Source organism: Oryzias latipes, chromosome 1 (assembly GCF_053564925.1).
Source record: "Oryzias latipes strain Hd-rR chromosome 1, Olatipes_Hd-rR_3.1".
In the NCBI taxonomy this organism is placed as follows: domain Eukaryota; kingdom Metazoa; phylum Chordata; class Actinopteri; order Beloniformes; family Adrianichthyidae; genus Oryzias; species Oryzias latipes.
In genome coordinates, this window is record NC_136237.1 from 2,029,160 (window position 1) to 2,054,305 (window position 25,146).

The 25,146-nt window shown below is 44.6% G+C and overlaps 1 protein-coding gene across 5 annotated transcripts in view; it reads left to right on the plus strand.

The window, feature by feature from the left end:
* The window catches only part of LOC101161954 (adhesion G protein-coupled receptor L1), a 59,333-nt gene extending 40,371 nt beyond the window's left edge, over positions 1-18,962 (plus strand). For 3 of the 5 annotated variants that reach the window (XM_023964594.2, XM_023964618.2, XM_078949787.1), the window contains 16 exons: positions 914-1,099; positions 1,223-1,261; positions 2,664-2,844; positions 2,927-3,049; positions 6,856-7,073; positions 7,142-7,315; positions 8,285-8,497; positions 8,619-8,839; positions 8,942-9,008; positions 9,800-9,888; positions 12,390-12,558; positions 13,482-13,631; positions 13,709-13,805; positions 13,904-14,014; positions 15,269-15,289; positions 16,119-18,962. In XM_023964594.2, the coding sequence (XP_023820362.2) occupies positions 914-1,099; positions 1,223-1,261; positions 2,664-2,844; positions 2,927-3,049; positions 6,856-7,073; positions 7,142-7,315; positions 8,285-8,497; positions 8,619-8,839; positions 8,942-9,008; positions 9,800-9,888; positions 12,390-12,558; positions 13,482-13,631; positions 13,709-13,805; positions 13,904-14,014; positions 15,269-15,289; positions 16,119-18,070 (4,011 nt within the window). In that variant the 3' untranslated portion in view covers positions 18,071-18,962. The remainder of the gene's footprint in view (positions 1-913; positions 1,100-1,222; positions 1,262-2,663; positions 2,845-2,926; positions 3,050-6,855; positions 7,074-7,141; positions 7,316-8,284; positions 8,498-8,618; positions 8,840-8,941; positions 9,009-9,799; positions 9,889-12,389; positions 12,559-13,481; positions 13,632-13,708; positions 13,806-13,903; positions 14,015-15,268; positions 15,290-16,118) is intronic. The other 2 variants (XM_023964653.2, XM_078949845.1) reach the window with 1 other exon arrangement.
* The last annotated feature ends 6,184 nt before the right edge of the window (positions 18,963-25,146 follow it).

Here is a 25,146-nt window from a genome sequence, read left to right on the forward strand (position 1 = left end):
AATGATTTTTGGTAAACGCCCAAATTCCTAACATGTTCATATCCTGATTTATATCGTTTTGGTCCGTTTGAGCCAACGATTCATGGATTAAATCTTCACAGTAGTTTGGTAAAAAATGTTTGCCGCACTAACAGCATTCAAATGTTTCAAACTTTAAACCCAACGTTTTAGCTTCCCAGCGACGGTCGGGGCGTTAGAAGACGATTCATGTAAATTCCTTAGAGTAGATGGTGCTAAAGGGGATTTTGTATTTGTTTTTTAATTCAAGATGGTGGCCTCTTCCCGTGATCAAAGATCAACAAAACTTTGGCTGTGTGCGCGCAGACCAAGCCATGTGGGAAAATTCAACTTAATAAATATGTGTTGCTTTTTTTATGGAGCCAATCTTTTGGGTGTTTTGTTATTTATTTTAAACTGGTAAACACTTTTACGTTATGCCCCTTTTTTTTTACTAGAGGTACCTAGAGGAGCACAACATAAAAGTATTAAAATGAAGAACAAAACACCCCAAAGATTGTCTCCATAAAAAAGTAACACCTTTACTTACAAATTAACAAATAACAGCCAACAATAACTTAAAGGTGAAGCAAAAGGTTTTTTCGGGGAACCAAGGCCAAAACAACAAAAAAACAATAATAAAGAATAATCAGACAAACACACAAAGATCCACAAACACAACGAAGTCCCACTCTGATGGAAATAAAATACACAAAAAGAAAGAACAAAGCCGAATGCGGCCAGATAGCCATATTTGATTTTTGTGAATAATGTGACACCAAGATGATATTATATTATCAGATCATGATGATGTTATGTTACAATTATAGGAACATAGTTGTGAAAAACAAAAAGCCTGGAGCAAGGTTTGCAGGATTTGCACCGCTTTGACTTCTTTGGCTCCCCCCATCTTTAGATAAAGAGTGGCGAGAATGCAGCCAACATAGCTGGGGAGCTGGTCAACCTGACCCGGGGGCGGATCTACGCCGGAGACGTCAGCATGTCCGTCAAGCTCATCGAACAGCTGCTGGACATCCTGGACTCTCAGCTCCAGGCATTAAGACCCGCCAATAAAGAGCCAGCAGCCCGCAATTACAATAAGGTGGATTGTTTCTGGTGTCGGGGGGGGGGGGGGGGGGGGGGGGGGGGGGCATGAATGTCAGAACAGAAATGTCAGTCATGATCATTTTTAATATTTCTACTAATAAATTTGTCATGTTTTCAGCTGCAGAAGAGAGAGCGCACGTGTAAAGCCTACATTCAGGTAAGAATACAGAGATCAGACCAACACAGTGACAGATTCCATAAACTTACACAACTATTAGATCTCCTCTCCTTTGTTAAATCATGGCTCATATATACAGCATTCAGCTAAACTCAGAAAAGACTGAAACCCCAATCATTTCCAGCACCTTGGGTCTCTGCAGCAGAACCCTTGGTGTCTGGTCTTTGGACCGTCATTTTCATTGGAAATAGTTTTTACCGTTTCCGTAACAAAGCCAAACTATCTGACTCAGTCTTAGAGATGGTTATCCAAGCTTCTCTCTCCTCTCGTTTAGATTATTGTTTTACTTGTTTGAATAAATCTGTTTATTAACCGTCTTCAGTTTGTCCAAAACACTGCTGCACGGCTTTTAACAGGATCTGACCAAAGCCCCCCCCCATTTTAACCTCCTTGCACTGATCGAGTATTTCAAGCAATCAAATAAGAATAATACACAAAAACAATACAATCATCAGTTATACATTCATACAATGATGCATCAAACTGAGGATAATTAAACATAAAGGAAGTAAGGAAGTAAATTTATATAATCCCACCCTGTTCTACCATAACCATTTATGACATGATTTATCATTATCTGGTTCATAACTTTATCAGACAGAATTAAGAATCATTAGGGATCAATAAATCACATGACAAAGATTAATTACTTAAAATATTAAGTAAAAAATAACCATTTTAGAAATCATCAGATCAGTTATCTAAAATATATGCAGATTATGTTCGTTATAAAAATCATGTATATTATTAAAAAATAATACTATATCAGTAAAATCGACATAACACTATTTCAAAAAAACTTTATAGCAAAAATTGATCAAAAGTATCAAAAGTTAAAATATGTGCAAATTATGTTTCATTAGGAAAAATCATGAATTCATTTTTGGAGCAAGTGAAGTAATATAATTAGAAATCAATCAATTTAACCATCATCAATAATTGATTACCGTAAGCATTTTTTTATTATTATAATATTTTAAAATATTAACGTACAGAGCTTTGAAGGGACAGACCCCACAATACGTATCAGACTCCCTCTGACCCTCAGATCAAAATCTGGTCTGAAAGGATTTTTAAAACCAGATTTAAACCCGAGGGGAAGCGGTCGTTCCAGGCAATATCCCCAGACTCTGGGACGCCGTCCCTCTGTTCCATCGTATTGATTCTTTTAAAAGTCAACTAAAGACAATTTTATTCAAAAATGCTTTTAGCTGACAGGTTTCATTGTTATTTACATCATATTTAATTCATTGTTTCTGTATATATATATTTTTACTTGTGTTTTATTGTTCAGCGGTTTGTGATTTGATCTGGGACAGGCGCTACATAAATACGCCGCACTTACTCAGATTGGCTGACGGTCTCTCCCTGTGGTCGTCAGGCGGTGGTGCAGACGGTTGACAACCTTCTGGGCCCTGAAGCTCTGGTGTCCTGGGCAGACATGAACAGCGTGGATCAGTCGCGCTCTGCATCGCTGCTGTTAGATGCTGTGGAGAAAGGAGCTTTTCTGCTAGCGAACAACCTCTACGACGGCCGCTTTAGTGACAGAGCACCCAACGTTGGTACGTGACGTGCACGACTCGCCGGTTGCCGTGGCGCCGCAGGCATGACAGTCAGGACCTTTCCCTCTTCCTTCTTTTCTAGATCTGGAGGTGTATGTGCTGAACACAGAGGCAGACATCCGGGATTTGGTGTTTCCTGATTCCTATTACAGTGACAGCATCCTGCAAATATCCGCCTTGGCCCTGCAGCAGTACAGCAACAACGGTCAGTGGCACAAAAAACCATTCCATTCTACCATGTGGAATAAGGTAGTAGTACTATTTTACTAGGATTTTGCTTTTATGCTGAAAGTTTGGGCGCTACCCCAAACCCAGAAAAACAGCACCGTACTGCCAAAGCCCTTCCCTCCCCACCCAGTGACATCCACCCAGCATCCCCGTTTTCTAACCAAAGGAAAGAAAAGGGCCGTTCTTCATAGCCCAGCAAATGTTTGCTTTTCTAAACTTTCTCTTAACCCTGTGAAGTCGACTACATCAAAAAATTGGCGGGAAATTACCTTTTTTTTAGATTAAGAGGTTTTTTTTGTTGCAAATGGTTTCATGAAATCCCACCAAAAGATTGCAATAGAATTTTTAATGAGATATAAAAAGTACTAAAAAGGAAACTGATTATTTGAAGACAAAATCTCCCTCTCTTTCCTCTAAACAGTCCATCATCCTGTCATGTAGATTATGGTCTTCAGTTCCATCCAGAAATGTGAAATGTGATTGGTTAAATGCTCCAGTGTGAAAGTCCGTCGATCTGGAAGCAGCAGAACCATCATAAACACAATAAAAGGGAATGGACAGACCATTTGGAATGATTTCATGAGTATGCATGGACAAAATGTAATAAACACATGATGCAGATATTTTTTAGGCCTTCAGAGAAGGCCCTGAAGGCCCACCACTGCCACAATGTTAGTTTAAGAAGCAACAATATTAAAATGAGAGTTTAGGAAAAAATCCTCTGATATACTTTTAGATTTAATCCAAACATTTTATTATTATTAATAAATAATCAATTTATCATTCTTTCAGTAAAACATGTAGTCATCTTAATAGATGAGTTATTCTCACCATAAAGTTTAGACACTTAGCTTAACTTTTCCTGCCAAAAGTGTTTTTGAGGTTTTATTGAAGCAGCCAACTCTCGTCTTTTCATCAGCAAGTTCTTTATTTGAAACTCGTTTATAAACATAATTCCAGTCCACACAGCACTCCTCTATGGAACTGCAGATACATCTCAGTGACGTGCAGTCAGGAGCACGTCACTGATGCATGACATCATTCACAGCCTCACCTGTCATTATGGGAAGAAAAGAGAAAAAAAAAATTCAATTATTATATTTAATCAGTAATTTGTGCTTTGCAGTCTTTTTCCATTTAAATGTACCATTTTTGGGTGTTTTTTCTTTTCAAAATCGCTGAATTTCCGCATTTGCCGTTCAGATACTAAGTGACGTGTGATGAGGCACCAGCCCGCTGAGCCTCACCTTGGATTGCGCAATACCTATGCAGTCAGACGGTACTGCTATCTCTCTGTATGTCGGTTCAATCACTTGTACTATATGAGCTGAGTTTACATAATTTAGCAGATGTATATGATGCACAGTGCTTGTTTTTATAAATAACTGTATGTGAGGGACGTGTTTCTTGTGCTGAGCGCTAAACGCCGGCAAAAAAGCCGCTGGGTGAGGCCAGCAGTTCTCGTGCCTCATGTTAGGGGGCGCCGGTGAGCCCTGAGATTATGACGCTAAAAAACAATAGAATAAGTGATAGCAAGCGGCAAGTCATTTTCTTCAAAAGGAGCGGCATATGGACTTTATTTACAAGTAAAGGTAAGACGATAATAACGTTTGTGTTTTTTTCTATGCTGCAGTTTTTATATGAAAAAAAATATGTTGAGATTATATTTTAAACAAAACACGTCAACTGTTGTCAATCAAATGGTGAATAAGTTACTCAGTATGGTTCATATGTTTGTAAATCTGACTGATGACGTCAGTGCCTCACCAGCCATTAACCTCACCGCACGTCACTGCTACATCTCTATTAGAAACAAATCCCTCTTTGTTCCAAAAAGGTTTGTGAATGGAATTTGGTCCTTAATGCATCTATTTAATGACAAAGCTACTCTCATGACTTTTGACGATATCACAGCTAAATCTGATTTACTAAGAAATAGAAAAGGTTTTGAAAAAATTATTAGGCCATTCCTCAAAATGTTGTGAACTAATTTTTTGGACCTGTTTCATAATATCATTTACAGACATCCTTCTGTCCCCAAGCTGCTGATTAATGGACACAACATCCCCAACCATCAACTCAGAGGATCTTTTAACGAAACGTCCTTTCCCTACATCTCAAATCCAAACGACATAACCCAATATTTTAATATAAAAAAAAGACAAATGCACACTAAATATTTTAAACTATTCATTCTTCCTAAAGCCAAAAAAGTCCACTTTAAAACCTTTTCAGGTAAATACCCTTCCAAGGAATTACTTAGAAAACAGTTTGGAATTCCTGAAAACTGAGCATCTTTTCTTTAAATGTTTTTACTCTAATGTATTTTGGCAAAATATATATTATATTATTATTTATTATACTTTCATGGAAAGTAAACTTGCTATGGAACTTCAAACTATCATAGGTAACTTGCAGCTTTTTTGATAACCCCTAAGTTATTGATCATTACAGTGCCCATGTAACCCCTTCATTTTATTTATTTTAACCTATTTTATTTAAGTTTGTATTTTTCTGTATTATTGTATATTATTTTATTTCACTTTTTTAATGTTGTTCACATTTTTCTATACCTGTTGTATTTGTAACTTGTTGAATACTTTTGCGATAACGATATGATTTGCGGTATATAAACAAATAGCAAAATAACCAAAAACATCACATTTCATTGCAACAATTAAAAGTTATACTCCAAATGACCCTCGTCGACATAGGAGACAAACATCTAACATAATAGGCCTCCGTCCAATTAGTCAACAATTTGAAGGCGTCCATCCGATTGGTCAAATGCATAAAGGGATTTATTTGATTCGTTAAATGCTTCAAGCTGCCATAAGATTGTTTTAAAACATTTAAGGTTTACGATTTATTGCGATTTTCGCCGTTTTTTGCGATATGCATATTGCAGAGCTGGATATTGCGATAACGATAAATTTGCGGTATATTGTGCAGACCTAGTATATATAGTGAAGCAGCCATTTTGAAATGAACAGGAAAAGCCGTTTTACTGCCTCTAGTGGAAAGACGATGAACTGCAAGGCAGAACATATGGAACCAAGATATGAACTATTGGGGTTTGAAGGAAATTTTGGATTATGCTAATGCGACAGGGGGTTTCTCAGAAAATGGATTTATCTAATAAGATGCTAATTGTTATGTAGGTTTAGTTAAAGTTGTCTTCTACCTACACAATTTTCTCCAGTGCAGTCCAATAGAATGACATACAGTAAACCTTGAAGGATTTATGAAAAAATAAAGTGACATTCAGCAAAGATGAAATCCTTTCCAAGCAAAAGACACTGCATTCATGTTTCCTGTGTGACGCCTGTGAGTGGAGACTTGCATTGAACTTGTTAACCTATAGGTTTGATAAAACACCCAATTAGGACAAACTGTGTCAATCAGACTGTATTGACTGAACTCTTTCTGGGTAAAGCAGCTTGTCATCTGTCTGTGGAAATGTGGCTTTCTGTGACCTTTCCATGGATTGAAAAGGGGTCACAAAAAATAAGTCTTCTTCCTCTTTCGGCTTCTCCCATCAGGGGTCGCCACAGCGAACAAGTCGCATGGTAAACTTGGCAATGTTTTACGCCGGATGCCCTTCCTGACGCAACCTTCTCAAACCGGGCTTGGAACCGGCACAGGGGTAGAGAAGGGAACAGGGAGCAGCCCGGAGTCGAACCCTGGTTTCACGGACGGAAGGCGCCGCAAACCAGCACGAGCTAAACCGGCTCAGGGTCACAAAAAATAAGTAATATTTTCCTTCTGTGGCGCCCTCTGCAGGCCAGGTGAAGCTGGTGCTCTCCCTGTACAAAAATCTGGGCTCCTTCCTTTCCACCCAAAACTCAACCATGAGGCTGGGGCTGGGGCAGGGCCAGAGTTTAGAGCCCAGGCACAGGAGCCTGGTGGTCAACTCCCACATCATCTCTGCCTCTGTGCACAGAGGATCCAACAGAGTGTACCTCACCGAACCTGTGATCTTCACCCTGAGACACCTTCAGGTTTGTCAAAATGAGAACTTGCACTGAGCATTCGGAGCATCCCTTAAAGTCACCGTCTTTTTCCGCAGCTGGAGAATCATTTTGGGCCGAACTGCTCCTTTTGGAACGCTTCTGGACTTTCTGGGAGTGGCCGGTGGTCTACACAGGGATGCCGCCTTTTACACACAAACAACACGCACACAACCTGCGCCTGCAATCACCTGTCCAGCTATGCGATCATCATGACGTACCAGCAGCCTGCAGTGAGTCTCACACATCAGTGACCAGCAATTTTTCAAAACGAGGGTCTGTCAGACTTTCTTTCAGCTATTTAAACTTGGAGCTTTAAATCTGCAAACTGCATTTCATTTGAGGTAGTTTTGAGTTCAAATTGTATTTTATTTGACAAACCGTATTGACAGGACATTTGGATGCACATACTGTCTCTGAACCTTTAAGGCAATGTCAGACTGCCGCTGCGTACATTCTGCGCATTGCCTACGTCTGAAATTCCGATCTTCTGTGATACATGTGTGTGATATACAGGATTCTTAACTGTTTCTTGCATTCGTTGATGTGCGCAGATGTCTGTCGAGGGTTTCGATCGACGGGTCTTTACGTGAGTTTGGTTTTGAGCTGTAGGGAATGGTAAATGGCATGTACTTGTGTAGCACTTACAGCCTTCCTCGAAGGCTCAAAGCGCTTTACAGTCACAAACCCATTCGCGCACACATTCAAAAACTGGCGCCAACCTTCCACCACGACCACCGTGGTCACACGAATGCGACCATAGACCTCCGGATGATGATGACTTAGAACTGGTGAGGACCGGGGGAATCCGACTGTTCAATTAAGACAGATCGGGCGCTGACCATGGTGCTGATGCCATCTGATTTCTGCTCAGTGCCCTGAATGTCAAACTGAAGAAATTCAATTAAGCGTTTATTTAGGTGTTGTCTGCATAGTTTATTTATACTTTTTCCATGGTTTGTTTTCGAAAAATCTGTGAACATTTCACGCTAAACCACAACCTTTCTCACTGTTACCACGTATAGTCACGTATGACCAATATTCATCTGTGCAATGTGCGCCACATGGTCATAGTGGCTGTGTGACACGGCCTTCAGGTGTTCTGTTAATGTGGTGAATTTGGATTCCCCGTGATAAAAAAAAACATTTTTTCTCTGCACTGATACTGATTCAAAGAGCCTTTTCCTTTTCTTTCTTTAAAGTTTGGTGTCGGCGTCGAGGAGCTTCTGGTCTTTGTCATTTCCTGGGTTGGTATTTGTGTCGCCCTGGTGTGTTTGGCGACCTGCATCATCACCCTCTGCTGCCAGGGGGCGCCGTGGCACACTGACCACAGCACCATTCACTGCAACCTGTGGGCCAACCTGCTCATCACCGAGCTTCTTTTCCTCATCGGTGCCAACAGGACAAAGTACACTGTTAGTAATTTGATCCTCACGTTTTAACAGAGCAATATTCACCAGCTCTGTTTTTATGAAGGTGTGCAGATCCGATTCATTTGAGATGATAAACTGAGGCTGTTTTTGGTTTATATTTCAGGTTGTGTGCTCCATAACTGCTGGTCTTCTGCACTTTTCACTGCTGTCGGTGTTTTGCTGGCTGTGCCTGGAGGGGATAGAACTGTACCTGCTGCAGAGAGAGCTATTTGAGGGCCGCAACTCCAGACGGAAATATTTTTATCTCTGCGGTTACTCTGTTCCCGGCCTGGTGGTGGCCGTTTCTGCTGCTATTGACTTCAGAGGATATGGCTCAAAAACCGGGTACAGCTCCTGATACGTTCCCATATGTGTGTTCGGCTGCGTGATTTCGATGGTTTTGGGTGGAATCATCATCCTTAGATGTGTCTTGTTCACTTCGCACAGATGTTGGCTGCGCACCGACAACTACTTCATCTGGAGTTTCCTGGGTCCTGTCGCTGTCATCATCACGGTGAGGGTTCATGCTTTTCTCCTCAAAGACCCACTGCGATGAAAATCCTGTTGTTTTGGTGTTTTTAACACGTTATTCTGCCATTTTCCTGAAGATTGAGAACATATATAAAGATAAAAAGTCAATTTCTTAGTATTTCTTTATTCAAATCGATGTGAATCAGGAGCAGACGAAAAGATGTCCTCTGAAAAGGATCGTATTTGTGACGTAAATAACGCTGGGCGGGCCACAAGCTCCCTGCTCCGAGCCCGTCAGCAATGGGGAGGGGTAGGGGGGAGGGGTTGCTCCGTGCAGACAGTCCCCCCCACAACATCATCACGTCAATATTATGCAAATATGGATGCGCACGTTGAGCATAGAAAAGGAAAGCGTTTAGCCGACCACGGAGAAAGTGGGCGTGTATATATTAGCCTGGGAGTGAAACTGGAAGCACAGACTCTTCCTGGAAGGGGCGGTTCCTCACTTTGTGATGTCACAATGTGAGGACCCACTCATCTTTGTGGGTTGGGAGGGGCTGGTGCTCAGTGAGGAATACTCAGAAATGCATGTACAGATCAAAATACCACATTGGGGTTGTTTCTCATGAGGAATGAACATTATAAAACACGTAAAAGCTGAAAATAATAATTTTGCGTAATGCAGGCCGTTTGAAGACCACTGGGAACAGTTGAGAGTGGATATTTAAAGTCTATCAGCCTCATTCTTAGAGTTCTTGGTAATTGGGTCTTGCCTTTCATAATTCTAATGGGTTGTATTTGTGTTTGACACATGACTCCTCTTCTGGACCTCAGCTGAACCTCGTCGTTCTGGTGATGACCCTACATAAGATGCACAGCACTGCTGCGCTGAAGCCAGACTCCAGCCGCCACGATAACCTGAGGTCAGTAGGAGTCTTTCACGTTTGGAAAAATGTTTCTGACCCCGAAACATTTGACAAACTCCCAGTGTTCACAGTTGTCTGTTTGGTTTGTCGGTAAACCAGTGCAGCGCCATTACCCCAGAGCGATCATCTGTTACGGTGAACCAGGAGCTAAATCTGCAGAACTATCTGTATCATAAAAATCCCTACAATATAGATGATATTCAAAATAGATACTCTACAAATAAAATAGATGTCCTACAGTAAAGGATAAATGACGAAACCATCCTTCCTTATACCATGAAGGTGCTCCCAGTCAGTCTGTCATTATCATTTGTACTCAGTACTTTAAAAAGCAACTCTCACAAAAGAAAATCCCTTCAGAGACGAGCATTCTTAGCCATGCATATAGAAGCACGTGCCCGGATTGGACTTTCGGGTAGACGTTGGTCCTGTGCAAACATTTAGCAATAAGTTAATTGAGCCATAGATAGAGTCTAGCGGTGGGCTAGATGCAGTTTGTCCAAGTCTGCTTCTTTGAAAGCTGCGTTTTTTGGTACAGAAAATACAACAGTTTGAGTTTGAGTTGATTTTATTTAAGTGTCTGCACTAATGTGCCCAGCCCGCATGGACTTATGTGACACTGGGAGACAAAATACAACAACCCACCCAATCAGAGTCTAACAGAGTACAAAGTGTCCATTCTTATTGTCCATGCCTTTGCCACAAAAATTGCCAAACAAAAAATTTAATTTCATTTACAAATGTGTCTTAGACTTTTAAGAAAGTTAGGTTTTTTTTTTTTTTTACTAACACTCAGCAGACGACTTGGTCCAAAGAAATTATAGCCTTAGTCGCAGCACCTATGTGAGAGTTGACCCGTTTGGGTTCTGCCGGTTTATGGGTTGTCCGGGCCGTGGAGGTAGAGGACCGGCTTCATCTTAAGGGGAGCACAGGTGCGTCCTACGCTGCATTCTAGTCATTAGACGGCCCCAGCGAGTGGATACGGGCCGAACGAGGCTCGCTGGTGGCCCGTGTGAAACCTTAAGATGGTACACAATGTTGAAAATGTTCATGTGCCTTTTTTTCTACGACCGACAGGTCAAAGTGAACTCTTTTACTACACATAAGGGAAAAGTAGGTGAGACAATCATTTTGTTTCAGGTTTTTCATTTTTAACATCCCCTTGAATCCGTTTGTACCGTTCCAAGGAAAGGTGGGCGGAAGTTAGACAAAAGAGAAAATGATACGTGCGTGTCCTCGAGATGCTTGTTGGATGTCCACACAAACTACACTCGGATTGTCTCATTTCTTAAAAAAAAAATGTACTTGGACTTTTTCTCTCTGCGGCTTCACCGAGGCTTCTATGACCTTCATATCTTGTGCCGGTTACCTGTACAGGTTTGACCGTTTTCGGCCTGCAGACAGCCGTATTCACCCGCAAGAACAGTTGGGACTACGATATTACACGAAGACCCTTACTTAGGCCTCCGTCGGTCAGTGTTGACCATGGATGACGTATCCTTGCTCTTGTCCTGTGGTGGAGGTCGGATACTAGCCAGGGCGATGTAGTACAGGACAGGCTATTGCCCACGTAGCGGGTCGCCCCTCTCCACGTCGTCGATGGATCCAAAGGAACAGCAAGGCTGCTGCAGTTTGTTATCGGCGCCGTCGCAGAAGTTGCCAGAGCGAGGCTGCAAACAGCGTCGAACTGCCTTAGGGACCCCGACTCTGAATTTTCCCTCAAGGTTTACTCCTGAAGCCTTTTCCATGGAGGAATATAGCCGCAAGGAAGCGTAGGTGTAAAATCAGGGTTTTCCTTTACCTGGATGAACTGCCTTCCTAGGCTGACGAGTATCATCTCCCTGAAGCAACTGGTTCTGAGGTGCCAGTGACCCGCCTGTGCCCCTTCTCCGGTCAGCAAAACAGTTCCGGCGGGTTTAGGAGCTAAACTGCACACGAAGGCCAAGAGCTGACCTTTTGGAGACGCACGCCGTATAGGGGTACTTTATAGACAGTGGGAGCTTATCCCCACTACCACCCCTGGCTGTGACAACCTTGGAACAGAATGACGTATCTAACAAGCAAACAGTCAGATTTACCACATTCAGTAAAAAATGTAGCTCGAGTTTTCTTCCTTTTTAAGTGCATTGTAATGTTTGGAATATTTGGTTTGAGGCAGTCAGATGTTAAGATCAAGTGTTCATTCCACCATTTTGGGATCACAGAGTTAGATAGTATGGGTTGTGATCTTTTGTTGCATGGTGAAGCTGCCACAGGCCTCAGTTTTTTGGCGTTGACCGACGGTTGACCGAACCCCAAACCCTGCTCTGTCAGGGCTTTCAATCCAACGCCAGCAGGAAGCCACTGCCGTGTGGATCTGGAATCTGCAGACATTAAGACGCAGAAATCCAGAGCTAAAGGCAAACGTGGTTTCCATGTAGAGACTCTACATACTTTCATGTACAGCCTGCTTCATTTGGGTCAATGACTTGCTTTTCGCTCATATTTGGTCTCTGCAGAGCGTGGGCCGTGGGCTCCCTGACACTTCTCTTTCTGCTGAGTGTCACCTGGTCGTCAGGCCTCATGTTCCTGTCTGGTCCATCGCTACTTCTGGCTTACCTCTTCTCCTCTCTCAACACGGCCCAGGCACTTCTTATCACCATACTTCACTGCACGCTCGCCAGGAAGGTCCGTGTCAGCGTTCAGACGACCACGAAACCATCACGTTTTCACACCATCAGTAAAACTCGCTGCTTAAGTTACTTTCATTCATTCATTCCTTTATTTTTGTTCCTTTCATGAAAATTGTTGGATGCCAAATGATTTTTGTACATTTTCACGACTGGAAAGGAGCAGAATTGAAAAAATACTTTTCTCAAAGTGAAAAATTACTATTCTTAAAGTGAAAAAATACTATTCCTATAGTTGTCTGCCCCCTTTTAAACATTGCATCATTTCTCCATCATCTGTGCTCAGATTTCACCAAATAAAGTTCAAATAAACCCATATTTTAGTAAATCCATTCCATTTCTTTAGTACTTACATTCCAAACATTCCAGTCAGTCGTCAAGTTTGTAAAATTGAATTTGTTTTGTTTTATACATCTGTATATATTGAATAATATTTTAGCTCATTCTATATGATACTATAGACACACACTTTTACTTTAGTGTTGTTCCAGGAAACTGTTGTTTGAAATTAAATCTTCTATGATTTTCATCTCCTGCAATAAAACTCAAAAGCTTTTGTAAGTCTTCTGCTAAATCTCTGTTTGTAGCTTTAAACATTTAAACTTAAAAAGGTCTGTGATTCAATGACATGTTTAAGTTTTAATAAGTCTGACTCTAAATGTTCATCTCTAAATGTAGCTTTGTGAATAATTCCAATAGCTTTCTGTTGTAATAGAATTAAGGTCATTTTATTAGTTTCATCTGTGTTTCCTCACACTAAAATACAAAATGTAAAGTGAGGTCAAACCAAAGAAGACGATAACATGTGCATAACATGACATAGTAAAATATATTTGGATTTGTTCTGAACAAAAAGGCTGCTTTATTTTTTAGATTTCCCTGTTAACTTGCCATCATGTCATCCGCGTTGACGTGGTTTAGGGTCAGAAGGATTACGGCCGCTGCATCCGTCTCTCGCGGTGCTGTGCATCTTCTGCATCCAGCTCCCCCGATTCGGTGAAAGGGGCCGCCCTTCGCTCCAACAGCCGCTACACCAGCAGCCAGAATCGCAGAGTCACTGCTAACAGACAGGTGGGTGGAGAGAAGAGAAAAGAGCAAAAACGTGTCAGAAGTTGTGTTTGAGCTGACGCTGAGCGCCTCTGCCGCAGAGTCGCATCAGAAGAATGTGGAACGACACGGTCCGTAGGCAGACCGAATCCTCGTTCATCGCCGCAGATGTCAATAACACGCCCACTCTCAACAGAGGTCAGATTTCAGGTTTTTTCTCAGGAATTACTCATGACTGGCTGCTGAAAGGGGGAAAACGTCCTCTTATCTTATCTTCTACCGCCTGTTTCCATCAGCTGCTTTGGGGAACCATTTCCTGACCAATCAGGTGTTGCAGACTCATGCCGGAGCTTCTCCTTATGACACCATGTTGGCCCAGGGATACAGTCAGCCCTTCACTTCCACAGGTACATCACTAAAGGGGTCTCTTCTCAGGGACCTCAATGATGATACTAGTTATTTGTATTCATGTATGGGGGGGGGGGGTACATTTATGCAATAACAGGCCTTCTGCGCAGTTTACAGTGCAACAATACTCTGTTATTTGTCGGACTTTAAATAATACTCAAATGAGACTGGATGGATTTATTACAGCAAATTCATTCCTCTCCTGTTTACATGTCCACACACCAGCGGATGGCGCTGTGCCGCCACGTCTGCAAGTTAATTCTAATACTCGAGCTGTGTTCCTTCGTGTTCTCGTCAAGCTAAAAAATGTCAAGCTAAGACATCAGGGGGCAAACCAGAGGCAGGACAACACTGTGCACAGTTAGAGGGATGCTTCTTCCTGCGGAAATATAAAGGAAGCATGAGCTGGAACCGGCCCATGTTTGGCTGAGCTGCACGACTGTAATATATGATGAGAATGAAAGCAAACATGAACCAGAAGGAGCTGCATTTCCAGAAGAAACAGCAGGGTTGAATGCTATGATGAAAATGAAACATAAATTGGCAAAAAATAAGTAAAGAAAGGATCAAAGTTGACCATAAATAAAGTAAAAACAGCACAATAACAAAAAAGATATCTTTGTGAAAAATGCCAGAGCCGGGTATTGAACCAGCGAGCTTCTGCTCCAAGGATCCCCCATTTATTTTAATGGAGGCAGAAATCCTGGAATATCTGGAAAACTTCAAGGATTTGAAGGAGCAAAAGTCACAGCTGGAAAAAGCTGAAAGAGCTGAACATTTGAATAGTTGAACGGTTGAAATAGATGAAATATTGTAGGAGGAGTTAAGAGACAAAAAATGGTGGAAGATACTAGAAGAAAGAAAGAGAAACAGGAAAACAATGGGATGAATCCTTTATAGTATAGTATAGTATTCAACCCATTGAATGCTGTATCCATATTTGGTTGGATGCTTCATAGCAGGTTCATGTCATGAAGGCTTGATACAGTAAAAAATAAATAAAAGGACTTGGAAGCAGCAAAGAGGCAGAAGTCAAAGATTTACGGTCAATGAATTGAAATGACATGAATAAAAACAAGATTTTTTAGATCAGATTTATGTTTTTCTCCTTCTGTGGCATCTGAAATGTTGTGAAATAAACGTTATATTGTTGTGTTTGATCATAAAATGTTTGTTGCTGCCTCTGCTTTCTGTTCTTGCCTTGCATCGTTTTTTTGACCGTTTTCTTTTGTCTCCTTTGTCTGAACACGTAGGAACCTTCAGAAACAAGCAGAGTAGGAACTTTTCCTTCTTGTGCATTTTTGACCATCGAGCGCCACATCCTCTTTAGCTGGTGTTCAGTTCATGAACCTAGCTTGCGCTGCATTTGCACGGACGCACATTCAAGCCACTGTACAGAAAAATCATGAAAGAAAAAAAGTCTCCATGTGACAACATAACATTTCATCCTGGGATCTATTGTTAAAATCCAAACGTGATAGCGACGCTCCAGCATCAGCAGCCATGTGATCACTGACGCACTCATTTATTCACTCACATGTTTAAGACCCACTCCGATGAAAATGCTGTTCTTTGGGTGTTTTTAACGTGTTCTTTTGGGTCTTTTTCTGATGATGGAGGACATAGGTAAAGAAAATCAAGATCAAAATTGCCTCTCTGAGTATTTCTTTAGTCAAACCCTGAATCAGGAGCAGACGAAAAAATGCCGTCGGAAAAAGATCGTAGAAAATCTGCTGGGCGGGGCCACAGTGTCCCAGTTCCGCCCCTTTCTGATCAGACCAATGGATCCATGAATGTCTTTGTGTTCCTGGTGTGAGCTGGAATCTGGATCAGAACTGTCCGGCTGGATAGCTACGATACTGCTGCGTTTTGTTTTGCACCACTAATGTTAGCTTGAGCGTGTAAACAAAGGAGAGGAAGGGGGGCGGGGTTGCTCCATGTCAGCACAACTCACAGGTGAATTTCTATTGAAATCCTACCGCTCTGCAGAGACTATGTCCTAGAAAACCACTCCTCATGAAAAGACCACCGGGAACACTTTAAGCATCTTCCTTTGTGTTCTCTGTTGCTGTGCTTCCTTAAAGTGAGTGTTTCTCTGTGCAGAGGGCGGCGTGTCGCAGACCCAGGAGTCTTGTGGGTTGGACAGCGTATGCCTCAATGGAGGGTACACGCCCAACACGTTCACTTTGCACGGCCTCGGGACGACGCCTGGATCCAGGGCCGGGGTGGTGGGCAGCACCGACCTTCTGAGGGAGGAAGGAGTTGGAATAGGAGGAGATGACATCTCTCCTGGCCTCCTCACTCCACACGGGGCTAAAGACCTGGCCAGCGGAACCGGAATGCGTCGCAACCTGTCCGACGCCGCAGCGCTGGAAAAGATGATCATCTCAGAGCTGGTGCAGAGCAACCTGCGGCCCTCCGCGGCGATGCCAGTCCCTCCTGAGCGCTACGGGAGCCTGGCGAGGCCGCATCCTCACGATAGGGCAGCCTTCACCAACACTGCCACCTTGACTCGGCATGCACAGCAGCCACAGGAGAGCTGGTCCGTTAGCATACAGCCAAGCACACGGTCCACCGCCACAGAGGGCTGGGCGCACACCAGGCAGCACACACAAGACCCCGAGACACACCCCACCACACGGGGACCGGATCAGGCCGCGGCGCCACGCCTGAAAGACGGCTGGTCACATGCACGTGCGTGTGGGGACCCGGAGTCCCGCGAGCTGCTGAAGGATGTGGACCGGTCCCAGCTGCAGGGCACTCTGGGCCGAAGGGGGCCGCAGGAGCGGCAGCAGGCGCGTGCCCCTGATGTCCAAGCCCGGCCCTATTCCACTCTGAGCCGCACACCCGGCTCTCTGTCCCGCCACCGCAGCACGCTGGAGCCCAGCGGCGGGCCGGACAGGGACCGGGATCGCTACCGGGAAAGACCCCTGCCCCCTCCTCCTCCCCCTCCCCCGCAGGAGTCGGAGCCTTTGTACAGAGCGCTGGAAGAGCCGCTCCTCGCAAAACAAACAGACACGAGCGTGGATGCGTGGAGAAGCGGCCAGGAAAGAGACAAAGATGAGAGGTTCCTGCTGAAACGAGAAAGGATGAATGAGGAATGGCGAGGAGAGGCGGAGCGAGGAAGGGAGGAGCCTCTCTCCTCCCACCGGAAAGATGGAGTTCTAAACGAACGGAAAGCTGGCAGAGAGGAGTCGCAAATGCTGGAGAAGAAAGACGGACGGATGGAGCTGTGGCAAGGAGTGGCGGCGGAGCAGGAGACTTTCATAACCCAGAAGAACGATTTTGGGATGGAGGAGTGGAGAGGCGGAATGGAAAGAGAACAAGAGGAATCCTTTTTTCACAGAGACAGATGGAGGGAAGCCGTCAATCTAGAACGGGAGAAGCAGAAAGAAAGATCTCTGGATGTTTGGAGAGGAGGGAGGGATTTGGACCGGGAGGAGTCCTTCCTGTTTGACAGCAAGGACGCCGTTCTGGATGAGAGGAAAGGCGGGAAAGGTCAGGGGTCCCTGCGGTACCACGGCGAGCGGCAGGATTCCGACAGCTTCACTCTGCCCTTGACCCCTGACCTTGACCTCGACCTTGATTCCTCACCTATTTATGCCCGAGATTCCAATCCCTCCCCCCTCTACCCTGGAGAACAGCGCTCGCCGCCGCTCGGCATCTTCCCCAGGAACTCCCCCCCGGCAAATATCTTTGCTCCCCGAGAGGACAGCTCCCCCCCCAGCAACCTCTACTCCCGCCACTCCCCACAGATCTACAGCCGCAGCGGCTCTCCCCCCCGCTTCTACACCCGCAACTCGCCCCCCTCCCTCTTGTACCCGGACAGTAGTCCCGACGGCGCGGAGGACGTCAGCCCCACAGGGGGGCAGCCACAGAGGTCCGCCCTGGAGCTGCCGTACGGCCTGGGGAGACCGCCGCTGGGGCCGAGGCCCAATCACCTGCAGACCTTCTACCAGCCGCCACCGCTGGGCCCCGGCAGGGAGACGGGGTACCCCGCAGACCCCCCTTCAGAGGGAGAGGACGGACAGATGCAGCGGGTGACGAGCCTGTGACTAGGGCGGTGGTGATTGGGGCATAGATCTCAGGGAGGAGGAGGACAACGTCAATGAAACGCTGGAACCGATGACATCATAAAGGAGAAAGAGACGAGTTTGTCACCATGACGACAGTTTTAATGATGGCTCCTCCCTGCTTCTATTCCCTGATCACCACGAGACACCCCCCCAACCCCACGCCCTCAAAGTTTTCTTACTTTTGAATGACAGTCCTCCATGTTTACCTCCTCCTCTCCTTCCTCCTCTTTGGTCTGACCTGAAACCCTGTTGTGATGTGTCTCCCTTTAAGTCCATTGCTGACATTTCTATTGGTCCATTGGCTGGATGTTACCCCCCCCCCCCCCCCCCTCGCCTCCCTGTAGCAAACAGTGTGTCAAAGAAACACTTGTGTGTTGCCAAAAAAAAAAAAAAAGAAACCTCTCAAAGAACATGTGCATGACTTTCCAGTGGTTCTGCAGAGCTGCTAACTATAAGAGGACGTGCTGGCGAGTGAGCGAGCGCGTCTAGCTTTATTAGCATGTGTGTGGGGGAGAACGCGTGCTTATGTAAATTCATTATTGTATTGTATAATTAATGTGTCTCATTGAAGCATTTTATCAGTACCCGCTGGGGGAGCTCTTTCACACTTCCTCCTGTCCTGACGTTGACTCTTGACCCGTCATGACATACCAAACCAAAACTTCTGACCCTTGACCTGCCAGTGACTTTTGGCGGTAGAACTTGTTGAGTTTGTCAAAGCAACTGAAGACTTGACTGCAGAGCCAGAGATCGAATAAAACCTCAGAACTTTTCTGCAACCTCGTTGTACATATCAACCTCAAGTGTTCTGATTGTCTTGTATTGCTATTGAAGTTCATGTAAACATGTGAAATAAATGCTCCCGTCTTTCTGCTTGTGTGCACTCGGAGATGTAGAGGCGTTCAGACGAACATCAGACGCCTGCAGCAAAACAAAAAGGAGGGCCAACCGGGAAAGGGCAGCATTAGGAGGGGTAAAACAAAAGATAAAACGTTGTACTTTAAAGAGATGTGTATCAGAGATCTGTATCACCGAAAACGCTTTACGTCTGGCTCCAGTGACAGGAAGTCAATTCTGTTGCCATTTTTTGCCATACGGACGCCGCCATGCTGGAGCCGGACAACGTCAGTTCTGCTACTGTCGCAAATCCAATTGCCACCGTGTGATGGGGAGGCTTTTTTTTGAAAATCTTGGTGTGGCCACATGAATGTAGACGGTGGCAGTCAGTCAGTTGGAGACACTGACTGACTGGGGGGTCTCCTGCCCCCTCTCTCCTGGTCTGGTTGGTTGGGCTATGGAGGATCTGGTTCCCCAAATAACCCTTGTGCTATCCTAGGCACTTTAACATTGGGAGTTGGGTCATCTAGACCCACTAGAAAGTTCTCTGAACCTTTTTTCTTCAATGATTTGTGATCTTCACTGGTGTCCATGGATTACATGAAATCTTTCCACCTTTATTGTGGTAGGGAGAACACGTCAATGGAAGGGGGGGGGGGGGGTCATATAAGATAGCACAAGGGTTAAAACCATGGTACGCTTTGGCAGCGTGCAGCGTTACACTGCCCCCTGTGTGCTCCTAACCCAAAGTGTATTGATGGACAGATATCTTCCACTATTCCCCTCTCTCTTCTCTCTGTTTAAAAAAAAGAGAAATAAGATATATATAAAATGTTATAAATAAATAAAAAATAAAACAAAAAAGGGGTTTATACAAATATATCCAGAGATTCACAACCTCTTTTTTTAACAGTAAAACGTGTCCAGCGCAAAAGGCCTTCAGCTCTCATCTGTTTGCTCAGATGTTGGACAGGACAAGACCAAGACCTGACCAAGAACCAGCCTCACACTGTCTCCATAGATATCCAGATTTCTGTGAACAGAAGAATGATGGCTGAGAAAAGGAGAAGCTGCTGCTTCTCTGCTGCACAGACTGAATCTGTTGTTGATGGAGGCTGATTACATAACCCCCCCAGTTTCTTGGCCTATCAAAATGTCTACACTGTTACAGCAACAACCAGACGCTAAGAACCTACTACCCCCCTGATCCTGGATGTTTTCTAAAATAAACTCCCCTTGGTCTATCCTGAGTAACTGAGGTTGTCATGGAAACTGCACAAATCCACAGGCAAAGCATGGAGTAGTTGCAGGAGGTCTGAAGAGCACATATGAGCAAAAGAAAAAATGGAAATGTGTTTCTTTTTTTAACTTGTCCTGTCCAACAGCTGGACAAACAGATGAGAGCTGAAGGCCTCTTGTGTTGGACATATTTTACTTTGACAACAGGGGTTATGAATCTTCTGACAAACCAGAGGTATGTCTGAATAAACCCCTTTTGGAATCAAACTTTATTCATTTTAGTCATATTTGAAATTCTTGGTGTTGGACCGGACTGAAAAGGAAAGGAGGGAAGAAGAGAGAGGGATGTTACGGGGGGGGGGGGGGGATTATTGAAAGTAGGGGTAAATCCATCAAGTAGCATAAAGCAACATGTTTCTGAATGGTTATACTCATTACAGTGAGGTTCAGATGTAATAAATGTCCATAAGCGCGGGGCCTGTCCACACACACTCAAATGTTATAAACATACCTATTGGCTCCAAAAATGTTCACATGTCAACATGTACACAATACAGAAAATGTTCACACGCATACTTATGCCTTCAAACCAACTAGTGTGAAATATTTCATTCAATCACGCAAACTATTAGTGCAATGGTGAGCTAACGCCTGTGCTCAGGTGAGTGTTTATGTTCTTCTAAAGTTCATGATGGAATGTAAAATGAAGGAGGGAGAGTTCGCAGCCATCCCCACACCAAGACCCCCGCCGCAGCAGCAGCCAGAACCCCCCAACACCCGCACAGCAGCAGATAGAGAACATCCGCCACCCAGGCCAGGGCCAGCAGGACCGCCACGGGGCCCCCAGAGAGCAGTGAGGCAGCGCAGTGCAGCTCCGGCCCAACCAGGAGAGCAGCCCCCCCATCGCGCCGGGAGGACCCAATGCGGGGCCCCGCCCCAGAAGAGTGCCCACAGACCCAGACGAGCACCTTGTCACCACCCAGGAGTTCTGGGCATCCCCCCGCCCCAACCCCAGGTACGAGCCAGGACCCCCCAAGGGAGACCCGCCCCACACTCCAGGCAGCCACCCATGGTTGGTCCAGGAAGGGGCCAGCCGTCCCCGCCCAGGAGGAGGGCACCCAAGAGAAGAGGGGGTCCATAAAAAGTGTTGTAAACATGGCCCAACCAGGCTCACCCACAGTTGGGAATTTGGCGAGGCCCAGAGCTCAGGGGCAAGGACCAGAACCCACACCACAGGGACCCGGACACCCCCAGGGTCACAGCTGGTATACTGTCCCCCGGTGGTCAAACAGCCATCCCCCAGCCCTCCCCCAGCATAGGGCCCAGGTCCCCTCAGCCCAGGGGTCCAATCCCCCAAAGCACCGATCCCCCAGGCCCCACACCACCCAATAAAATATGGACATTTGTTTGAACACTGAGGATTCTCAGATTTTTTTCTTCTCTTGCTTTTTACTTTCTACCACATTTTACATCCAATCCATGAAATCCTGATAATCTGAAGGTTAACCATCCTGATCATCACGCCTCAAGATGATGGACGCCTCTGTTGCATTACAGAAAAGAAAGGAAACTACAGACGGCAAATGGATGAGAAAATACCAGGCTTATTATAGTTCAACAATAATAATACCCCAGTAACCCTTGTGCTATCCTAGGTATTTTAACATTGGGAGTTGGGTCATCTAGACCAGTGTTTTTCAACCTTTTTTGAGCCACGGCACACTTTAACCTTGACAAAAATCCCGCGGCACACCAGCATCCCAAAAAAAAAAAAAAAAGCAGAAACTCATAGTCTGTTTTGATCTACAGCCGCCCCCCCCCCTCCAATCTGACGTGCATTTTTGTGATAATTGTGGCAGAAAAAGCAGGAAGTTGCAGATGTTTTTCTAAAAGATGTAATAAAAGTTAAGTTACATACAAACTGTATGTTCGTTGTGTTTTCAAGACGCTGTCCCTTTAAGCCAATGCATCATGGGAGATGTAGTGTGAAAACTGCGACAAAACGGCAGAAAGACTCGCGTCTCTGAGCTTCATGGTTTTGTTCTCTTGTTCCACGGTCTGATACCGGATTCTGTGGAAAGCTACACCGCTAAAGACGAGCTTTAGCTGGTGTTTTTGTCGGAACTGACTGAGTTATGAGCTAAATTGGAACAAGGAAGTGGAGACTTTAACCACTTCTGATTGGTTAGACTGATGACATGTGATTAAGCCTTCAAGAATGATTGGTGGAGTCGTGGAGACAGTAAAAGCTGCGGGACTTTTCCTTACACAGTTATAGCTGCAGCTATTTCGCATTACCGTCATTCTTATCAAAATGTCTTTAATAGAATCAAATAAACACAAAGAAAAAAGTATTTTATGATCGTTTATAGTCCTAACTACTCAGTGTGTTATCAGGACCTGTTTGGATGAACAAAGAGCTGATTTCCTGGAGATGGGAAATGCTTTTGGATCAGTTAATGAGGGCAATTTTCCACGGCACACTTGACCATCTCCCACGGCACACTAGTGTGCCGCGGCACACTGGTTGAAAAACACTGATCTAGACCAGTGTTTTTCAACCTTTTTTGAGCCACGGCACACTTTAACCTTGACAAAAATCCCGCGGCACACCAGCATCCAAAAAAAAAAAAAAAAAACAGAAATTCATGGTCTGTATTGATCGACAGCCCCCCCCCGCCCGCCCGCAATCTCACGTGTATTTTTGTGATAATTGTGGCCGGAAAAGCAGGAAGTTGCGGCTGTTTTTTCTAAGAGATGAAATGAAAGTTAAATTAGAAAAATTTAGAAACTGTTTGTTTGTTGGGGTTTCAAGGCGTTTCGCAAGGACAACTCATTGTGCGCTGGGACACTGGCTCTTTAAGCCAATGCATCATGGGAGATGTAGTGTGAAAAGTGCCGAAAACTTGCAGAAAGACTGGCGTCTCTGAGATTTATTGTATTGTCCACTTGTTTCACGGTCTGACACCGGACTCTGTGGAAAGCTACACCGCTAAAGAAGAGCTTTAGCCGGTATTTTTGTTAGAACTGAGCGACTTTATCAGCAGAATTAAGAACAAGGAAGTGAAGACTTTAAGCACTTCTGATTGGTCAGACTGATGACATGTGATTAAGCCTTCAAGAATGATTGGTGGGGACAGTTAAAGGGACGGGACTTTTCCGCAAACTGTCATAGCTGCAGGTAAATCGCGGTAACGTAATCCTTATCAAAATGTCTTTAATAGAATTAAATAAACACAAAGAAAAAGTAATTTTAAGATCTTTCATATTCTTAACTACTCAGTGTTTTATCAGGGCCTGTTTGGATGAACAAAGAGCTGATATCCTGGAGATGGGAAATGTTTTTAGATCAGTGAATGATTAATGAGGGCAATTTCCCACGGCACACTTGACCATCTCCCACGGCACACTAGTGTGCCGCGGCACACTGGTTGAAAAACACTGATCTAGACCCACTAGACAGTGCTCTGAACCTTTTTTCTTCAATGATTTGTGATCTTCACTGGTGTCCATGGATTACATGAAATTTTTCCACCTTTATCCACCTTTGTCATGGTAGGGAGAACACCTCAATGTAAGGGTGGGGTCATCTAAGATAGCACAAGGGCTAAGTTATGGATATGAATATTTCCATGAGTGCTTTTGGTATTTGGTCTGAATTTTAATGAAATATGTCAAAGTTCCCTTTAATGTTAATAATAATGACAAACTTTTTTTATTGGTTCAATATGTTAATCCCCAAAAAGATAGATCCAAATAACCCAAATGACTACGTCTTCCACAACTTGCTGTAGTGACGGCTGGACAGCGGCGTCTTCTGCTCCTCACTAGACTCATGATGCTGTTTTTAAGGCGTTCCACTCTTCCACAAATTCTACATGCAGTTCTGCCCGGTCACTTGGAGGTCCAATCCTCCAGTCTCTGCTTCAGCTGATCCCAGACCTGCTCTATGGGGTTGGGGTCAGAGGTCATTGCCGGTCATACCAAATATGAGACCACGCCCACTTTCTAAAGTCCGGCTTTAACAATTCTAGCACCATGTGGTGGATCATCATCATCCATGAACAGGAAGTTGGGGGTGTTCTGGTGGAATTGGGGGATGATGATGGTTCTATGACGTCTCTGAGGTCAGAACCTGCAGTGACTGGACCGTCTACGAGAACCTGGTGATGCCGGTCCAGACTGTTGCACCCCCCCCCACCAAAGTGAACCTTTGAGACCATGCTGACCTCGGTGTATCGCTCGCCTCACCTTCTCCAGCAACGCTGACGACCATCACTTCTGCACGGTGACCCGACCCTCATCCGTGAACGGGACAGCAGACCGTGGCTGCATCGTCCAGATCACATGGTCTGTACTGCAAACGTTCATGGCGGTGTGGGTGGAGTCACCTGCAGTGGTCGTCTGTCATTCCAGTCAAAGCGGTGGAGTCAGTTGTGATTGGTTAGTCTGGAGACCCCAGTACCCCTCCCATCTGGTAAACGGCTTGCAGCTGTGTGGCGTTTGCTAAACCAGGTCTGAGGTCAAAGGTCATTAGGTTCTAGTCATGGTGGTGGTCCGTCACTGAAGGGCTCCACTCCTGGGTCGGTCACAAACTCTGACAGTAGTTCAGAGTCTTGATCCAAGTCTGCTGATGACACTGAGACAAGTTCACCTGCAGCACCTGACCGTCTACCACCAACCTGAAGGCGCCACGACCAGGTGGAGCTGCTCGTCCGCTCAGCGGCGTTGTGTTCATGGCTGTTAGAACGATGAACCTGGAACGACTCGCTGACTAAATCAGCTTTATAGACCCACAGAAGGTTGACAAAACGCTGAAAAGGTTTTTTCTGTTAGATTGTTTTGGGGGTTTTCCACAACATCCCGACCTTATTGCGGGTAGTGTAACTGAATAAAATGTGAATGACCTGTTTTGGATTTTCTAAAATTCATAGTAAAATGCTTGTATAACATAATTTACAGTTTTAACCTTTTTTTTT